At 39.8% G+C, this 16729-nt stretch overlaps 3 protein-coding genes across 14 annotated transcripts in view; 2 read left to right on the top strand and 1 right to left on the bottom strand.

The window, feature by feature from the left end:
- The window catches only part of TRERF1 (transcriptional regulating factor 1), a 97809-nt gene extending 90705 nt beyond the window's left edge, over positions 1-7104 (top strand). For all 9 annotated transcript variants that reach the window (XM_085054918.1, XM_085054922.1, XM_085054919.1 and 6 more), the window contains 5 exons: positions 3299-3387; positions 4210-4323; positions 4989-5177; positions 5711-5919; positions 6568-7104. In XM_085054918.1, the coding sequence (XP_084911044.1) occupies positions 3299-3387; positions 4210-4323; positions 4989-5177; positions 5711-5919; positions 6568-6889 (923 nt within the window). In that variant the 3' untranslated portion in view covers positions 6890-7104. The remainder of the gene's footprint in view (positions 1-3298; positions 3388-4209; positions 4324-4988; positions 5178-5710; positions 5920-6567) is intronic.
- Positions 7105-9073: 1969 nt separating this feature from the next.
- Positions 9074-10663, bottom strand: LOC146439273 (uncharacterized). Its single transcript, XM_085054931.1, has 2 exons — positions 10038-10663; positions 9074-9570 (listed from the first exon to the last, which is right to left on the bottom strand). The coding sequence occupies exons 1-2, from the start codon at positions 10511-10513 to the stop codon at positions 9495-9497; spliced, it is 552 nt and encodes a 183-aa protein (XP_084911057.1). The 5' UTR covers positions 10514-10663; the 3' UTR covers positions 9074-9494.
- On the top strand, positions 10321-16302 carry MRPS10 (mitochondrial ribosomal protein S10). 4 transcript variants are annotated; one of them, XM_085054928.1, is made up of 7 exons: positions 10321-10408; positions 12336-12394; positions 12500-12569; positions 13535-13674; positions 14183-14291; positions 15405-15494; positions 15764-16302. In XM_085054928.1, the coding sequence occupies exons 1-7, from the start codon at positions 10373-10375 to the stop codon at positions 15848-15850; spliced, it is 591 nt and encodes a 196-aa protein (XP_084911054.1). In that variant the 5' UTR covers positions 10321-10372; the 3' UTR covers positions 15851-16302. The 4 variants fall into 4 exon arrangements, with proteins under 4 accessions (XP_084911054.1, XP_084911053.1, XP_084911055.1 ...); XM_085054927.1 differs by having other exon boundaries at positions 12497-12569; XM_085054929.1 differs by lacking the exon at positions 10321-10408 and adding an exon at positions 10869-10940 and having other exon boundaries at positions 12497-12569.
- The last annotated feature ends 427 nt before the right edge of the window (positions 16303-16729 follow it).

Genomic DNA, 16729 nt, shown 5'->3' with positions numbered 1-16729 from the left:
GTGCCATAAAATGACAAGATAAAGCATTACTTTCTAATGCTCTTGCATGCAACATGTGATTGCAACTTTTATTGACAGCATTGCTCTAGCACTGTGCAGGAGCTCTTGAATAACAGTTTATTTCTGATTGATAATCAGCCACTCGAGGCATATGAGAATTTTTCACAATCTAGTGTATAAATAGCTTTAATATGACTTCAAGTGGCATTAGTTTGGGATAACTTCATGTTTTCTGCTTCACACTCAGCAATCACAGTTCTCAGGCCTGCCACATTTAAAGGTGGAATACACTGAAACAGAGCATGCCACTGACTTTGAGAATTAATCATGAGAATACCACAAACAGATATCAAAACTCATCCTTAGCATTGCCTTTGAATGAGGGTACAAGCAAACAGCTCACCTTTGAAACCTGTTGGCTTGTGAGGGAAACCACTTGTAAAATTCGAGGATTTTCTGTTACGTGCCAAGAGAGCTGGACATGCTGACCCAGGGCTCCTTGAAAGAACACCCTAATCTCTGTCCTAAGACTTTGCCATCTGTCAGGATGGTGTTTTAGGGAAGAGAGAGGGAACACATATCTCATACAAGAGGGGCACTGTTGCAAACACTTAAATTGTTGTCCTTTGAACAGTGGAATTTCTCAGGTCTGAAGTTCTGCAGTGGGAGCTGCAGGAGAGATGGTCTCTGACATAGGGCACTTTGGGCAGGTTGGAAGCTTCTTGTGTGTGCTGTGAGAGGGTGTGGATCAGACCCAGCATGTGGGACAACAACCCCATATGTTGTAGGCAGTGGATTTGAGCTACATCTTGGGGGTCTCCCTGGGTGTACATGGAGCCCCCTTGAAACCCACAAGTTGGGCCCAAAGCACACAAATGAGTAGAAGATATTTAACGTCAGTTAATCAGTGCAAAACCACTGTGGCAGGTAAAACAAAATGTACAATAAATGTCTAAACATAAAGATCAGCTTTATAATTTGATCTGTATTCTAAAGCCCCAAATTCTTTTTTGCTGCATTGCAGATCTCTCTCTATGCACGTTCTCTGTATCTCCCTCAAGCTAACAAGAGCAAAAGTGGTTTCCCAGCAACCAGAGTTAAAAACAGCTTTTCTTCTGTTTCTTTTCCTACACAGGATTTATTCTATTAATTAGGTTACTTCCAATTAACCCGCATAATCTTATAAGGGTCTCTGCTAATACCACAGCTATTGGGGGAAGTCTGTAAGGCCCAAATTCTCCATAGGTGTACAACAAAATTAGTTCATGGAAGTGATTCTGTGTTATTATTTTTATTGTGTTGTTTTTTTAGGAGGGTGGGGTAGAGGCAGGAGAGCAGAATGACTAGAAAAAATATAATCTCACCTGGTGTCATGCTTTTTAAAGTTATGTTTTGGTATAACAGTGTAGCCCCCTGGACAGAAGGAGTGCATTTACCCCTGCACAAAGGGAGGGTAAATGTAAATGACTGACAAGTGGTATAAGAAGGGAATGATGCTCGTTCAGGGTGGGAAAGATGGAAAGGCAGTGTGTCAGCAGAAAGATCTTGGGGTGATAACAGAATAAGTAAAACTTGTGGCTTGAAGCCAGTGCCTTTCTCTGATGCTTAAGAGAGCTTTAAGTGTAAATCTCTGTGGAAATAACTAATGCGTGCTTATATCCAGTATTGGAAGAGCCTACAGGAAACAGGCTGCAGAAAAGTTAATTTTGTAGTTTTCAGCATATAAAGGAGTGATACCTGCTCTGAGCTTGAAAGCCTGGGAGCTGAAGCTGAAAAGCAAAACATTTGCAGTTAATAACATTGACATTTTTTTAACAGACAAAAGTAACCTGTAGAGTTCAATACCATGTGTGGTGCCAAGACCAAGTTAATTGAAATCAGTGCAGAGGCAAGCATTTCTATGCAGAGTAGTAACAGTGACAGGAATACTAGGGATTTCTTTTCATAAAAGTTTTAGATGTTTCAGAAATTCTCAGACTGAAGTAGAATCTTCTCATATTGTAAGTCATTTCAAAGGCATCTACTTTATGACTTCTTGCATATCCTTCCTTTAATGTATGTAATGCTGCCCACTCCTAACAAACAGCACTGCTTTGATGCAGTAGAGCAATCCTGTCTTCCTTCTGTTCGACTAATGAGAAAGCAGAAATTCAATTCAATTTAAATGTTGATTTCACATTTTCATGGACAGCTAGGCCATTGGAGCAAAACACAGAATACCAACATTTAGAAGTTTTATATACAGCTTCCATTAAATGATAAAAAAATACTTTGTGCATTGCTACAATCTCTACCTACTTGTGACCTCTGTCACAGAGGATTTAAATGTCTTATCCCAAACCATGCAAGTGAAGAACTGCAAAAGGACCTTACAGAAGTTACTGTCTGGAGAACAAAAGGATATATGAACTTCTGTGTCATCAAGTGTAAAACAGCATATATGGGAATAAAAAATACAAGCCTTACATAGGAAATTATAAGCTCTGTGGTGGTACTTCTCAGTTAGAATGAGCGTTTGGAATTATAATGCTAGTTCTAAGAAAGTATCAGCTGTATTTTACAACAGCTAAAAAATAGTCAAGCATTAAGAGGATCAAAAACATGGTGATACCACTGTTTAAGTCTATGGATTATGTGTGGACTTCTCTGTGCCTTTCTGCCCTATTGTCTCTATAGAAATGTTTTAGTACTGGAAGAGGTCCAAAGGGGCACAGCAGTAACCATCAAAGGTTTGGGAGTGATAGAAAGGGCACACAATTCTGAATAGCATGGTGATGGTCAAGGTTGGGTTCACTTTCTCCTCCACTTGAAGAATGAAGGGTCATCCAGTGAAGCTGCTGGGAGCCAGGAAACAAAGAAAGGGAGCTGGCTCTTCATGCAGAGGGTCCACTGATCTGTGAAACTCCTTGGCAAAGGATGTTTTGGGTCCAAGAAGTTTAATTGGTTGAAAGGAAGAGTGGCTCAGCACTTACAAGGGCAGTTACTAAATAAGCAAATTGCAACAGACTCAGGAAATCCCCTGTGCCCAACCTGGTCAGAGGTTAGGAAAAATTAGGGAGACGCATTGTATTTGCTTGCCCTGATCTTACTGTTTCCTCGGCAACTGCCTGTCACCACTGCAGGAGACCAAGTAGTGGTTAGATAGACTTGAGGTCTGAGTCAATACAGCCATACTTGTATTTGGGTAGCAGCAGTGACTTGCATGTGCTTGAGACTTCCTGGTTCTCGTTTCAGATATGGCATCAACATGAAGGTGGTGAGTTTTTATCATTCATAATAAATAAACTTTCTTTTTAAGGCTCTGACAAATGGACGCATCAAGAAAGGAGGCTGTTCAAAGAGGCATTATCCACCTACAGCAAAGACTTCATATTTGTACAGAAAATGGTAAGGTTATTTCTGTCCTGTCAGATGTTGGTTTTTTTTTTCTTTTTCTCTATTCTGTTTCTTTTCATTTTTACTCCAGTACCAGACCAGCTCACTGCAGGCAGAGAGGTAGCAATGGTTACAAGAGCACCAACAGGAGCAGTATATTCATTGGGTACCTGTGCATTAGGTACCAGTAAAAAACAGTTATAAATAAATAAAAGCTGTTCCTCTTGTTATTACATGTGAGTTTTCACACCTGGAATCCAAATCATGGCATTTTAAGTGGGGGAAAGGTATAGTTTTCCATTATCATCTTGTTTTCTGGCAGTCTGTTACAAGGTACCTGAGTCACTGGCATTGAACATAGCACCAGAAAGGGTTTGAAACCTGTTAATAAAGAGAGAACATGTTTGGGCTTACTTTTCATGTTCTGCCACAAAGCAGAAAAGACAAGGTTATAAATCTCAGCGCACAATACCCTACTTGTTAGCTCAAGTGTCGAAAAATATGTGGGTTTATGCGAATGAAGTCTTCTTTCCAGGGTTTCTCAGTGGTACTGCATACTTGAGCTACAAAAGGACATTCTGAGTCATTATGTGCCTGGAGTCTAGAGAATCCCAGAGAAATCTACTGAAGCTGAAAAAGTCAACACAAATTTTACTGGAAAAAAAATTAAAAATAATTATTCTACAAGAGTATTCCTGTTATAGTCAAACTGCCTTTCTTTTTCTCCATTTGAATGCTTGAGTAATAAAGCCTGCCTCTTGGAATATATTAAAATGGTGTTGAATTAAAGCAAAAAATTAAGATTGCACTATTTCTGTAATTCCTTAACTACAGGTTAAGTCTAAGACAGTTGCACAATGTGTGGAATACTACTATACCTGGAAGAAAATCTTGCGTTTGGGACGGAAACACAGAACACGTTTAGAGAAGAAAAGAGATGAATGCTTGGTAAGTCTAAAAGAAGATGAGAAAGTTCAACACTTGATAATTTTTGTTTGTCCTCTTTTTAGGTGGCATAGGTATCTTCCAACAGAAATTATTCCATAGCTCTAAAGTATGTTCTATACAAATACTGTGTGACCTCAGCTACACCAAAATTTGTGTAGCTGGACTGCAACAAAATAAAAGTACATTATCTGACTGTAGCCCAGGTAAACCTCTGTAAATTATGCCTGTGCCAGTGTGTGCTCCTAAAGGCTGCTTAACATTCTAGTACAAATACCACTTGAGATGTGTTGGTTTGTGGGTTGGGGTTTTTCGGGTCGGTTGTTTTGGGGCTTTGTTAAAGTAACTTGACTACAAGTATAGCATACATGGCCTTTCTAATGGCAAGAGAACAGCTCCTGGCATCTGTAGATCTTTGGAGCCACAGCTCCATAATACAGATGGAGGCTGTTTTGAGCACTGCAGAGAAGCTTCATGTGCTACACTTTATCCAATAAGGGGTGGTAGTTCCAGCAAGACGAGAATTTTATTCAGGATGGGAAGAAATACTGATACTGGAAAGCACATTTGACTTACACCATTCTGGAACAGCATGTTGTTATGACCTAATATCCAGTGCTGTCTTTGACCATATTTGTAGTATTTCTTAAATTCATTCTCTATTTTAGACAAGCGGAGAAGAGGAAGTCTTAGAAGAAGATGAGGAGATCGAAGAAGACAGAAAGGAGGAAAGGGAAATGCAGAAGTCACCTGATCCACCAGCTATCCCTCTTGTTGGACCTATAGATCTGCCTGCCCTTCAGGGTCTCCCACTTTCTTCGTCCTCCTTCATCTGTGAAATGCCAAACTGTGGTGCTGTATGTGTGTTTGGTATATTTAAGGGAGAAAGGGTGGTGGTGGTGGTTGTGTTTGTAAACCAGTGAATTGTGATTTTTGAAACTGTGGATTTAGATTGCTCTTGGCCAGTGATACCTCCTGAATATTTCTGTATTACAAAAATATTACAAGTATTTTGACTGCTTTTAATTCCTACCCCACAAAATATAAGCAGTTTGATCTGTACAGAAAACTGAATTCTGAGATGATGTATTGATTAGAAATATTATATGGCAACAGCTCCAATTAGGTTACACAACTTTAATAACAGGATAGCTCACTACTTTTTTTTATTATAATTACCTTTAACTGCAGCGGGATATTGCTGAAAACAAGCACCATTTGGCAGAGTAGATGGTGCATTTTAGACCGTACATTTGTTCTGTTGTGATATGCATTCAGCATCCTATTTTCTGCAGTTCCTGTTCAGTGTTTTCTTGTGACTTCTTGAGGTTTATTTTTTTGTGTGTGTGATTTTTTTTTTCCCCTTCCCTCCACCCTGCTCCCTTGGCAGGTGTTCAGCTCCCGACAGGCGCTGAACGGCCACGCTCGCATTCACGGAGGTACGAACCAGGTGACGAAGACACGCTGCATCATTCCCGGCACCAAGCAGAAATCTGGTACGCAGAGCGGATACTGCTCCATCAAGAGCTCACCTGCCCACAGCACAACAAGCGGCGAGACCGACCCAACGACAATTTTCCCTTGCAAGGAGTGTGGCAAGTAAGTGTGACTGTCTGCAGTACTGCATCGCATTTGCTTCTTTAGATTCCAGGTCAGTAGAGTTGTGAACAAACCTTTTATTTTGCTCTGATGGTCTCAGAAGCAGTTTTCCCCCTAGATGATATGCCCTCTTACCAAAACTTTTGCAGATGGGTTTGCATGACATTTTGGATATGATGCCCCTGCAGTATTTACTCCTATTTTTACTTATCTGCTAGAATTTCTACATCTGACATTCCAGCTTCCTGCTTCATCACAGACTTGGATGTGACAGTGGGCAACCTATTCTGTGTTTGGGTGTTTCTGTGCTTGAGTTTGGTCACCCTAACATGGTATTCCTTCACTTTTTCCCTGTTGTGCAAGTTGGTTGTGAAACCAACACAGGGAGAATTAGGATGTGCATAGATAAGGGAGAAGGTGTGGGAGCGACAAACTACCTCTGGCAGAGTCAGAGTAGGCCATTTTGATACCATCAGGATGTATAAATCTGGTAATATGTCCCTGAAATTCGCACCATGGCATTGCAGACTTCACTGACTTCTATTTCAGGACAAGGAAGCAAATGTACTGATAAGTTGTTGAGTCTTTTTTGGCTCATTTCATCAAAAGTGCATTTTCATCTGATTTTTTTTTTCCTTTAAAATTTAGGGTCTTTTTCAAAATCAAAAGCCGCAATGCTCACATGAAGACTCACAGACAACAAGAAGAACAGCAAAGGCAGAAGGCTCAGAAAGCTGCTGTGGCAGCAGAAATGGCAGCCACTATTGCAAGAACTACTGGGCCAGCTGGGCATGGTTTAATCCCCCTGGATCACATGAGTCTGGTTAAACATGTTGAAAATGTTGGTGACATTGATGATGATGTTGTTCCGGATCTGGGTGATGTCATGGAAGAGAATGAAGTCATGGATGCTGACCTCTTACTGGATGATGAAGATCCAGATCTACTGCAGGATGATGCTGAGTTGTAAATAAAGTTGTTTCATAGACAGCTACTGAGCACACCCTGAATGGATCAATCAGGAAACGTGGACTGCTTGTTTATTTCCACTGATTGTAAACTACCTGTTGAAAATTATAATTCTTTTATCCAGGTCTAGAAAAAAAATCTGCTTTTTTCCCTTTTTTTTTAATTAATTTGTGTTTTGGGGAAAGAAATAAATAATTGGTACAAATATTCTTATAAGGTGTTTTTATCTGAGCTCTTTTTGCTGATTACTTCCAAGGCCACTAATTACAGAAGTTCATGGTTCTGCTATCAGTTCCTTCCAGATGGTCCTGGTGGAATCTTTAACTCTTCCAAGTTTCATTTTACCCCAATTACAAGAATAAACTTCACACACTTCTGATGAAACATTTTTTTTTTTTGCCTATATTGGATCATTTCCAGCATCTTCTAGAGACTAAATGTCATCTCTCTTAAAGATATGATTACATTCTTTGTCTTTGGGCTGTCATTTTAAGGGAGATGAAGGAAAAAAAAGTCTGGTTTAACTGTGAAAGAGTTAGTAATATTGCAGTACATTTTCAGTTCTGTCTTGGTTGCACAGGACGTTTTAGACCTTCCATTTTTGCAAGGTTTTGATCTGCTGATTTTAAAATGACCTAAATTCAAGGATTGAAGAAGGAAAGTGATTATACTGTGGTTCTCATTGTCTGATGGGAACACTGAATCAGGAACACTGCCTTGGTAATCAGATTGCACTGGAAATATTGTCCCATGACAATAAATCACACTGTGGAATAACCATCGCGGTGGTTTTAGGGGAATGTGTGCTTGAGCAATGCTTGATCTCTCACCAGGCAAACACAGGGAAGCATTCTTGGCATTGGAAAAGAGACTGATATGCCTTCAGCACATGTTACTTATTACTTCTAGGGATAATGTGCTATTTTTGTGCCATTTTCAGTCCTCTTCCATTAATTCAAATTCAGCTGTTTTTTGTTTATTAGAAACATACTGCAAAGGTGAGTTGATGTGGCTGTTTAATGATCGTTTCTCCTCCCTTCAGTTCAGGTCTACATGCCGGACACCTGACACAGTTTATATAAATTTAGATTTGGTTCTCAGCTTAAATAGGATATCAGAAGAATTGTACCTTGCAGAATAAAATAGATAAGGAAGAAATGGAGTTAGGTTGAGTGGACCTTTAATTATAGAATATGAATGCTGATTTCAGAGCTTTCACAGGCAGCAGCACTGATTTTCTTGTGAATTTTGCACAGTAGAGGAGTATTGTTAACTTTATAAAATCTTTTATAAGACTTGTTTCAGATCTTCCACACTTCAGGTTTGTTTGGGGTTTTTTTAATGGGTTGGGTTTTATCAGGTTCTTTTTGCCATATTCCTAATATCTTCAGCAGAAACTGAGGGATGGTGGTTCTTATTTTCTACTGTCTTTCTTCCTTGTTTAACTATGCAAAATGAGGGTAAATCACAGCACTTTTGTAGGAGTATCGCACCACACAAGTTCAAAACCAGTGGGACCCACTGACAGAGAGAGGTGCCTTCTCTGTCAAAGCCAAATATGTGAAGCCAAATGACTTGAAGTTACTACTTAAGGTCGAGTGTTCAGATACTAAAGAACAACCCTTCAGGAGAGTGGAAATAACTTCTCAGTTTCCAGTTTTTTGAAGTTCCTGTGTACATGGTGTTTTTATGTTTGGGGGGCTTTTCCAGAGGTTTTTGCAGCTGGGTCTGACCACTGGGTGGAATTTTCACTCCTGCCACAAAAGAGGTGATGTTCTCAATTATTGTACCCTTGAATTTCAGGAGATCAGTGAGCAGCAGTCTTTTCTTTCCCAGCCTGCCACTCAGCACATTCCCCAGCAGTTCTTGTCCATGCTGTGACATTTTACTTTTACAGGGGCCAAATGCAACCCGGGTTCAGCAGACTGGGTGCTCAGCTGTGTGCCACCAGCAAGACCCACTGACAAAAAATCACAGATAGTGCAAGTCTTGGTTTGCGAAGTGGAGGCTTTTGTGAGCAGCAAAACTTGTTGGCTTTCAGGAGCCTGTGTTAGAAACTGCCCATCAGAATCTACTCTTCCCCTCCCAAACTTGTAAAATTTTGAACTTTTAAGGATCTTTGTGAGAAAGGGTCTACACTGGAAAGAGGACACGTTTTCAGGTTCCTTTGTTAATGGTGGGGAAAAAACTGTTTAAGCAAAATGATTGAAATCAGAGTTCTGTTTAAAGAACTGGGTGAAATACAGTAGAAACTTCTGGGCTTGATTCTGAAGAGTAGCTCTGTATTGAGGAATCTACAGTGGAACTCTTTTAGTAACAATTGGATAGGATCTGTGCTACAGTTATTAGCTACATATATATATACACATATATATGCCTGGTTTAGTGACATTAATTGGGTGCTGTTTTATTGTGCAGCCAAGAATATAACAGAACAATGATAACCAAAGAAGTTACTCATAAAGGAAAAACAAGAAATGCACATTTCCTAAGCAGTACATGATTTAGGCCTCAAACATTGACTTCGTCATTATTAAGTGTTGCATTGGCTGATGTTAAATGTGCTGTTCTGCCTATTTTGTACATGAGTTGAACATAGTTTTGTTTCAGAAAACTTTTTTCTTGCTGATGGTTGATGATGGAAAACTATTCAATATTGGATCTAGTCCTCTTTGATAAAACCTGTACATAGAGAAAACATATTTTATGAGAAAAATATTATTTTCAATATTTAACTGTTATTTTATTAGAAGATGGTTATGTAAATATTTTAGGCGTTTTAGTGTAAAAAGCGGACTGTAATTTTAGGTGGCAGAAGAAGTAACAAAATAAAAAAGAATATACATTTGATAGAGCTTGTGATCTATGCTGGTTTCAGGTTCCCGTTGTTAGCATTTTAATTGCACACAGCGTAATTTCAGGTTACTGCCTACCTGCTTGTGTGTATTTAAGGATGATTTAGTGGCATAAATTAGTACTTGTTGATTTCCCCCACCCCCTTTAAAGATTTGGTACCGGTCAGAAGCTGTGTTTTATTATTAATCGCTATTTGTATGTATAAAAAGAAAGGGGTTTATGTGCATTTCCAGTCATTTTTATATTTGGGTAAAATACAGCCGGATGGGTTTTGCTCTAACGGGCTTGCATACCTTTTTTCAGTATTTTTAAGAGCGGGGAGAAGGTTCAAAGCTAGGGTTGGTGTAATTGGTTTTGGTTTGGTATTTTTTAAGGATTGCCGGGGAGCGCCCGTGAGGGAGCGGGGCTGCGGCTGGCGGGAAGCGCTGAGGGGAGCCCTGAGGCAGCGCTCGGGGGAGCCGAGAAGCGGGCCAGGGAGCCGAGCTGGGAACCATTGTTGGGAGCCACACGAGCTCTCGACTCGCCTCCGCAGCCCCGAGCAGTGCCGTGCCGCCTCAGCGTGCCCAGCGGGGAAGGAGGAGGGAGAGCGGCCGCTCTTCTCCTTCCGGGCGGTGCGGGGCGGAGCAAGATGGCGCCGGCGTGGCTGTGGCGGCGGCTCTGTCAGGTGCGCTGTGTGGCGGCGAGCGGGCCGGGGAGCTCTGTCCTCCTCGTCCTTCTTGTCCTTCACCTCGGCGGCTTCATTCCCGAGGGGTGTGGGGAAACGGGACATGGCAGATGTTGTCCCTCGGGCTGCGGGAGGGCTGGGGCTCCATGCACGCCATCATCGCCTGGTGGCTCCTCAGAACTCTTCCCGCAGTTCTGTGGATTTCCCGCAGTTAGTCCGGGTGGAAGGGATCGTGAGGAATAGGTGACTTGGATTTGGAGGGTCATGTGCTAAGCTAGTTTCTGGTCTTACAAGCTTTGAAGTTATAACGTAAAATAATGGGAAAGCTTTTTGCACTGCCGATACTTGCTAGTTTGGAGTTAAACACAGTGATTGCTTTCTCTCAAGCTGAGAAAATGGGATTTTCTGAAGCCCTACACTCTCTTCTGTGTGTGCACTGTGTTCTGGGCTTGCTTTTCAGGCATCTCTCTCCCCCTCACACTTCAGAGGCTCTCAGCCAAACAAGACTAAGGCTATTTTGCACTAGGAGGGGGTAATTATGTTTTGTACAAAGTCTTGGTTCACACAGGAAGTTGAATTCTGTCATGTTACAGTCTTTGAGTACCTTTTCCACCTTCTGTGATGGCCATTAGCAAGGGCACACCATTAAATCAGAGAATGAAGCTGTTCAAATACACTTTCCTGCTCACTGAATGCCATCTGTGCCACTGAGGTATTCAGTGTATCATTTTGTCAAAATGTGCGCAGAGCTTTGTAAACAGAAAGCTCTCCTGCCTCTTCCTGCAGTCTTCTTTATTGGAAGCAGCGTTTGTGACATAACTAGTGACTGAGGTAGAATTACTTCAGACAACAGGTTTGTTCACTGCTGATGTATAATGAATGTATGATGCATCCTGGAAAAGGTTAGGGACCTAATAGCATCATAGAGTCAGTTACCATGAGCAACTGCGGTAAGATTACCTGGGAAAGTGTGAACTCTGGCTCTTTCCTGATGTTTTGATTAGACAGTCACCTGTATAACTCTTGGGTGGGGAATCTGTCTTCTCTCTGAAAGCTATGACTCCAGCACGTGTCAAAAAAAAACAAACATCAAGGGGCAAGAGAAATAACTAATTTGGCTTCAGCATTCTGCTGCAGCCCTGAGGTTCTGTTAAGCAAGTGAGAGTTCAGTTTTTCCCCTGTCAAGTAGTCTATAACTTTGCCAAATTGAGAATTAGTGGAAGGAAGCTAGAAGCCACATAACGTTCAGAATGGAACAACTATTCTAGAACGAAAGATAGTAATGCTACATGATTAACAACTGTATTCTCTTTCTAACACAAAAAATCTTGTTATCTTTGAAACATGATTCAGTTACTTGTAAGAAGTATTTATATTTAAATGTTCTCATCAGAAAAACAAGTGCTCAAAATCACAAGGAACTGTTTTTCTGAAAAAAACCAGTAAATTTCCAGTTAAATTCGCAGGTTGACTTTTTGCATTTATAGGATACTGTTTTCAGTTGCTTTTATAATTCCTACTTAGGCTTATCACTTGACAAAACTAATATATATTGTACCATGAAAGTAAAACTACAGAGAAAATATTATTTTATACAGAAATGGCATCTGATGCCACAAAATACATTTTTCTGTTAGAAATATGTTTTGTGATTGCTCTTCAGGTGCCTCAGTAGTAAGTGCATACTGTTACTGTGCCCTTGACATGCTTCTTTTTTTTAGGTGCTGTTGTATACTGAAATACTTTTCCATGCTCCTCTTTTCCTGTGTTTTCCAATAGAACAAACTTCCTAGTTCGTCGTATCAGTGCCTAGGAACGTGCTGTGCTTTGGTGTGCAAAAAAATAATCTATAACAAACCTGTATTAACTGGTTGCTTTCTGGTTTGGGGGAAGAAAGCCCACAACATAATCTATCTGTTTCATACAGGGATCAGCTTTTCCTGTCAGTTATGCAAGCAGAATTATGCAAAAGCAGAATTTTCTTCCGTGAGTATAACAGCCCCTCCTCCTTCCACTGCTTCTCCCATGTCCCTAAAAAAATAAAATCCAACTTGAACAACTTACTTCATGCTTTCCCCATATTTCTAGCAGCTCCAACTTGATGGGAGCACGGCTGGCTGGATCCCATGTTGATACACAGGAACCCAAGACTAATCCTTTGGTGAGTGTTCTGTAGCACAGTATTTTGCATATTGTCTTATTAATAAAGAGGACACCCAGAAGAACTGAGATTTGAGATCATCTGGGGTCTTTTTCCAACAAGATTTCTGTAGCTCACATTTGCCTTTTGGTAACTTTTCCCCTTTTATATGCAGTTGTAACTCTATGAAATCCCAACTTTTTGGCCATACTCAGTTCAGCGCCTGCGGCAGCTTAACAGCCTTTTGACAAGGGCTTCAGAAACATCTGACAGGCAGTATTAGATCCACAGTGCTGATCCAGCCTTCCTGCTGTGTCTGGTACATGCTGGATTTAGTGTGCCAAACTGCCTCGGAGTAAACCTCTGGGAAAATCAGCACTTCTGCACTCATTAAGGCTCTTCCAGATGATCAGCGAGCCCAGACCATCAGAAATTGAAGCTCTAACTGAAAGTCATAAACTTGCACTTGTACAAACATAAAGGACAATACACCTGGGGAAGCCAACTGTGTTGAAGGTAGTCTTAGAACTGACTTAGTAAAGTGAGCATTCTGGTTGCTGTCCATGATGTTCTATATAATTTCTATACCCAAGCAAACTCTTAAGTGTTTTGGATATTTGCACACTGCTATATAAAATACAAATATTGCTGCTCCAGACTTGCTTTAACAATGAGTTTTGTTCTTGCTATTCCTGATGTTGTCCTTTTTATATTTATCTGGCATTCCTTTTTTTGGATGAAGAAATTTTACCTAAATGTTCAGAAGTTAGCTATCTCTTCACACTTTGCCTTCCCTGGCAGAGTGAGACCTGTCAGTCAATGCATTTCAGTCAGACTGTTAGATATACTAAAATAAGCAGCTAAATAGGTTGTGGAATATTTTTCTTCTTTTACAAATGGGGGATGGAGGCAAGGAAATACACAGTGCATGCATTAATTAAGGAGAACATGGTGTGTTAACTCTTGTCCTTTCTTCAAAAATGCAGGTATCTCTTTCAGATGAGCCAGAAACACTGTACAAGAGATTGTCCATTTTAGTTAAAGGGCATGATAAAGCTGTGTTGGACAGCTATGAATATTTCGCAGTGCTTGCAGCTAAAGAACTTGGCATCTCTGTTGAAAAAGTGTAAGTAACTGATCTGTAGAGTGATATGGAGTCAGATGCTTCTTATGTCATCTGCTGTAATCCAGGTCCTGTGCTTAGAAGGTTTTAGTTTGTTTCCTTTTTTTTAAGAAATGGCTGTAATCTGAGAGGTTTTTTTTTTTTTCTCAGATTATAGATGTAACACTTCTTTGATGGCAGGACAGTGATGAGAAAGCAGCAGAAGTTCTGCACTCAGCACTGCCGTAGTGCAAGTGCTTTTTGTCTACATGAAGGATATTGACAGTACTTTGAGTACAGTACTTTGAGTACAGCTGTCAGTGTTGTAGCTTCCCTGACCTTATGCTGGTTAATACCTGAGTGCTAACCATGCCCTTGTGAGTTAATAACAGGCTGTACTAGTGTTTCATATTTCCTTGCAGATCTTCTAAATGTCAAGTAAGAATAGAGATTTCAGCATAATCTTTGATATAAACTTGTATTATCATCATCGTTTATATAACATGAGATTTTCTTTTTCTTCCTTGCTCAGAGATAAGCCCCCAAAGACGATAGAACGATTGACACTTCTCAAATCTGTACACATTTACAAGAAGCACAGAGTTCAGTATGAAATGAGAACACATTACACGTGTTTAGAGGTAAGAAAGAAGGAAAAAACTTGTTCTAGGTGCACAATTCAAAGATATTACTAGATGCTAATGCACGAGTGAAAACGGTTTGAGGAGGAGAATGCAGGGGAATACTGGAAAACAGCTGACCTACTTACATAAAATGTAACACAAGTTATTCTGAACGCACAGCCTACATAATTTTTGGACCAAAAAGTTTATTTTTACCATTATCTTTACAGCTGAAAAAATGTCTAAAGAAAATAAGGTAGAATTGAGGGTTACCTTTATGTGTGTTATGCTCCTGGTTTCCAAAAATCACTGGGATGAGAGTTTTCTCAGGAAGTGAAGAAGATATGGCTAAATCGTTGGCATTGCCAGTCACTAAGGGTTCTGTTCTCTGTGAATTGGTTTGATGTTTTTGAACAGACATACTTTTACCCTATGCAGCATCATGTGGCAAACTAAAACTGCATGTAGGAAATACAAGAAAGGAAGCATAGACAAACCACCAGCTCTGTGGCTGATGACACAGACATCTGTATGGTTTAGAATGCAGCTGTGGTTGACTTTCTTAGAAGAAAGGTTTATTGCCAGCATTTTGTGGCTCTTGGGTGTCTTACTGTATATTTGCACAGTGCTTAGCAAAATGGGACTTCCTTTAAGTCCCCTGACATAAGTGCAGCAGAAGTGGCTGCCCACAGACCATAAGCACTATTTTTGCCTTCCAGTAATTCAGTGGAACCAGGAGAAACTAAAAAATCAGTATTTCAATGGAACTCCGGAGTTGCAGGATTTATAACAGGCTTGAACTTTAAGAGTATAGAAAAGCTGGTAATTCTTGCATAACCTGTAATTAATTTCATCTGATACCTGCAGTGTTGAGATTCACCACTTCCATCATAATCAATGCATGTGATCCCAGACAGCAAGTGCAGTTCTGTGTAGTGAAGTAACTACTTCATATTTGCATGAGAGTTGAGTACAGATCAACAGCTTCTCTTCAATATTGTGGAGGCTGCCTTCCTGTAAGATGTTTGGTCCCATAGCAGGAGCTAAAGAAGCTAGGGTAAACTTTTTTTTTTGTATTTTGTTTGAAGTATTATTAATAGTAGTTCATTAAAAAAATTCTTTCTGTTTTAGTTAAAATACCTAACAGGCAGTACTGCTGCAGTTTACTTGGAGTATGTGCAACGAAACTTACCTGAAGGGGTTGCCATGGAAGTGAAAAAGGTCAGTTTCCACCCTACATTATTAACTCTTACGAGTTCTGATGCAAGTACCAATAACTGCTGAAGTCTTTAGAAAGCCAGCTGAGAAAATGGGTGTTGTATGAAAGGAACATTTTCCAAAGTATTACATGGTAAAGAGGCAGTATTGCTTGGAAGTGCCACTAGGTGGCATTTTAAATCTTATTAATGTCTCAAACCAGAATAAATAAAGCAAAGTAGTTAGATGTTAGCTAGCTGGTGCAATAAATGGTTGTCTTGCTTTTCTTTTAGACTAAGATAGAGAAAATACCTGAACACATTCGGAAACCTGTTTGGGATACACTACCTCAGGTAAAAGAAACTGAAGTCAAGTCCTGAACACATCAGATACTTGGTCCATTAGTAGCCAAGTATTGAAATTCGTTGCTCCTATCAACTGTACTGAGACAGTCCATTGTTAAATAAAGGTTATTTTATAAAGAAATTGTATAAACTCTTATTTAGTCAAGTTATTCTTACTCTTAGCTCCAGTACATGTAGACTGAACAGCTATAAAGTAAGAAGTTTGACTGTGCTCTGTGATAAATAACTATGGTCATTTATAATAAGTTTGTAGAAAGGTAAAATTTAGTTTTACTTATATACATATATATATAAAAGTGTGTATATATGCATATATATAAATTCACCATCTCCTTTTGACACTAGACAGCTTCTGAACTGTGAAATACTTGCAAATCTTCTTCACATTTGTGTAATGTTTAACATTATGGATGCCAGATTGTTACCCATTTATTAATTTTGGATAAACTACTTTGTTGGATTAACTATTTCCCTTCTTTACTTTTCTCATTCTTTTACCACATCTCTCTGGTTTTACTTCCTGCCACATTTCATAGCAAGTGCCAACAGCAACACTCCAACCATTGTTTTAGGTCTTGCCTCAAGTAATCTTCCTATATATTGACATCTCCTCTCATTTTCTATCAGAAAATTTTTAGTTGCATTTTAGAGGCAGTTAATAAAAACCCCGTGCTTCATAGAATTTATAAACATTAGTATCTGGGCATGCTGTATTTTGTTCTTAGGAGTCAGACATCCAAGGCTTAAATAATCCCTGTCTGAAGTGCCCACTTTTGCATCCATGTAGCAAAACTACCAGGATCACCAATTTCATTCCATGCAGCAAAGGCAATGTAAGCCATATGGGATGTTCTGGGCATCACAACAAAGCTTTCCTACCTTGCTAAAATCTTC

This window comes from Lichenostomus cassidix, chromosome 3, assembly GCF_008360975.1.
Source record: "Lichenostomus cassidix isolate B80296 chromosome 3, HeHo_3.0, whole genome shotgun sequence".
Taxonomy (NCBI): Eukaryota; Metazoa; Chordata; class Aves; order Passeriformes; family Meliphagidae; genus Lichenostomus; species Lichenostomus cassidix.
The sequence above is the reverse complement of the archived record's forward strand: the minus strand, read 5'-3'. Positions and strand labels throughout refer to the sequence as shown.

What these genes read in the sequence shown, in the direction of transcription:
- MRPS10 (XM_085054927.1), top strand. Translation starts at nt 10,373, where the DNA reads ATGGCGCCGGCGTGGCTGTGGCGGCGGCTCTGTCAG. An exon ending in TGTGGCGGCGGCTCTGTCAG is followed by an intron (nt 10,409 to 12,335) that starts GTGCGCTGTGTG and finishes TGTTTCATACAG; the next exon opens with GGATCAGCTTTTCCTGTCAG. An exon ending in GGCATCTCTGTTGAAAAAGT is followed by an intron (nt 13,675 to 14,182) that starts GTAAGTAACTGA and finishes TTCCTTGCTCAG; the next exon opens with AGATAAGCCCCCAAAGACGA.
- LOC146439273 (XM_085054931.1), bottom strand. Translation starts at nt 10,513, where the DNA reads ATGTCCCGTTTCCCCACACCCCTCGGGAATGAAGCCGCCGAGGTGAAG. An exon ending in CTTAAAAATACTGAAAAAAG is followed by an intron (nt 9,571 to 10,037) that starts GTATGCAAGCCC and finishes CTCTATGTACAG; the next exon opens with GTTTTATCAAAGAGGACTAG.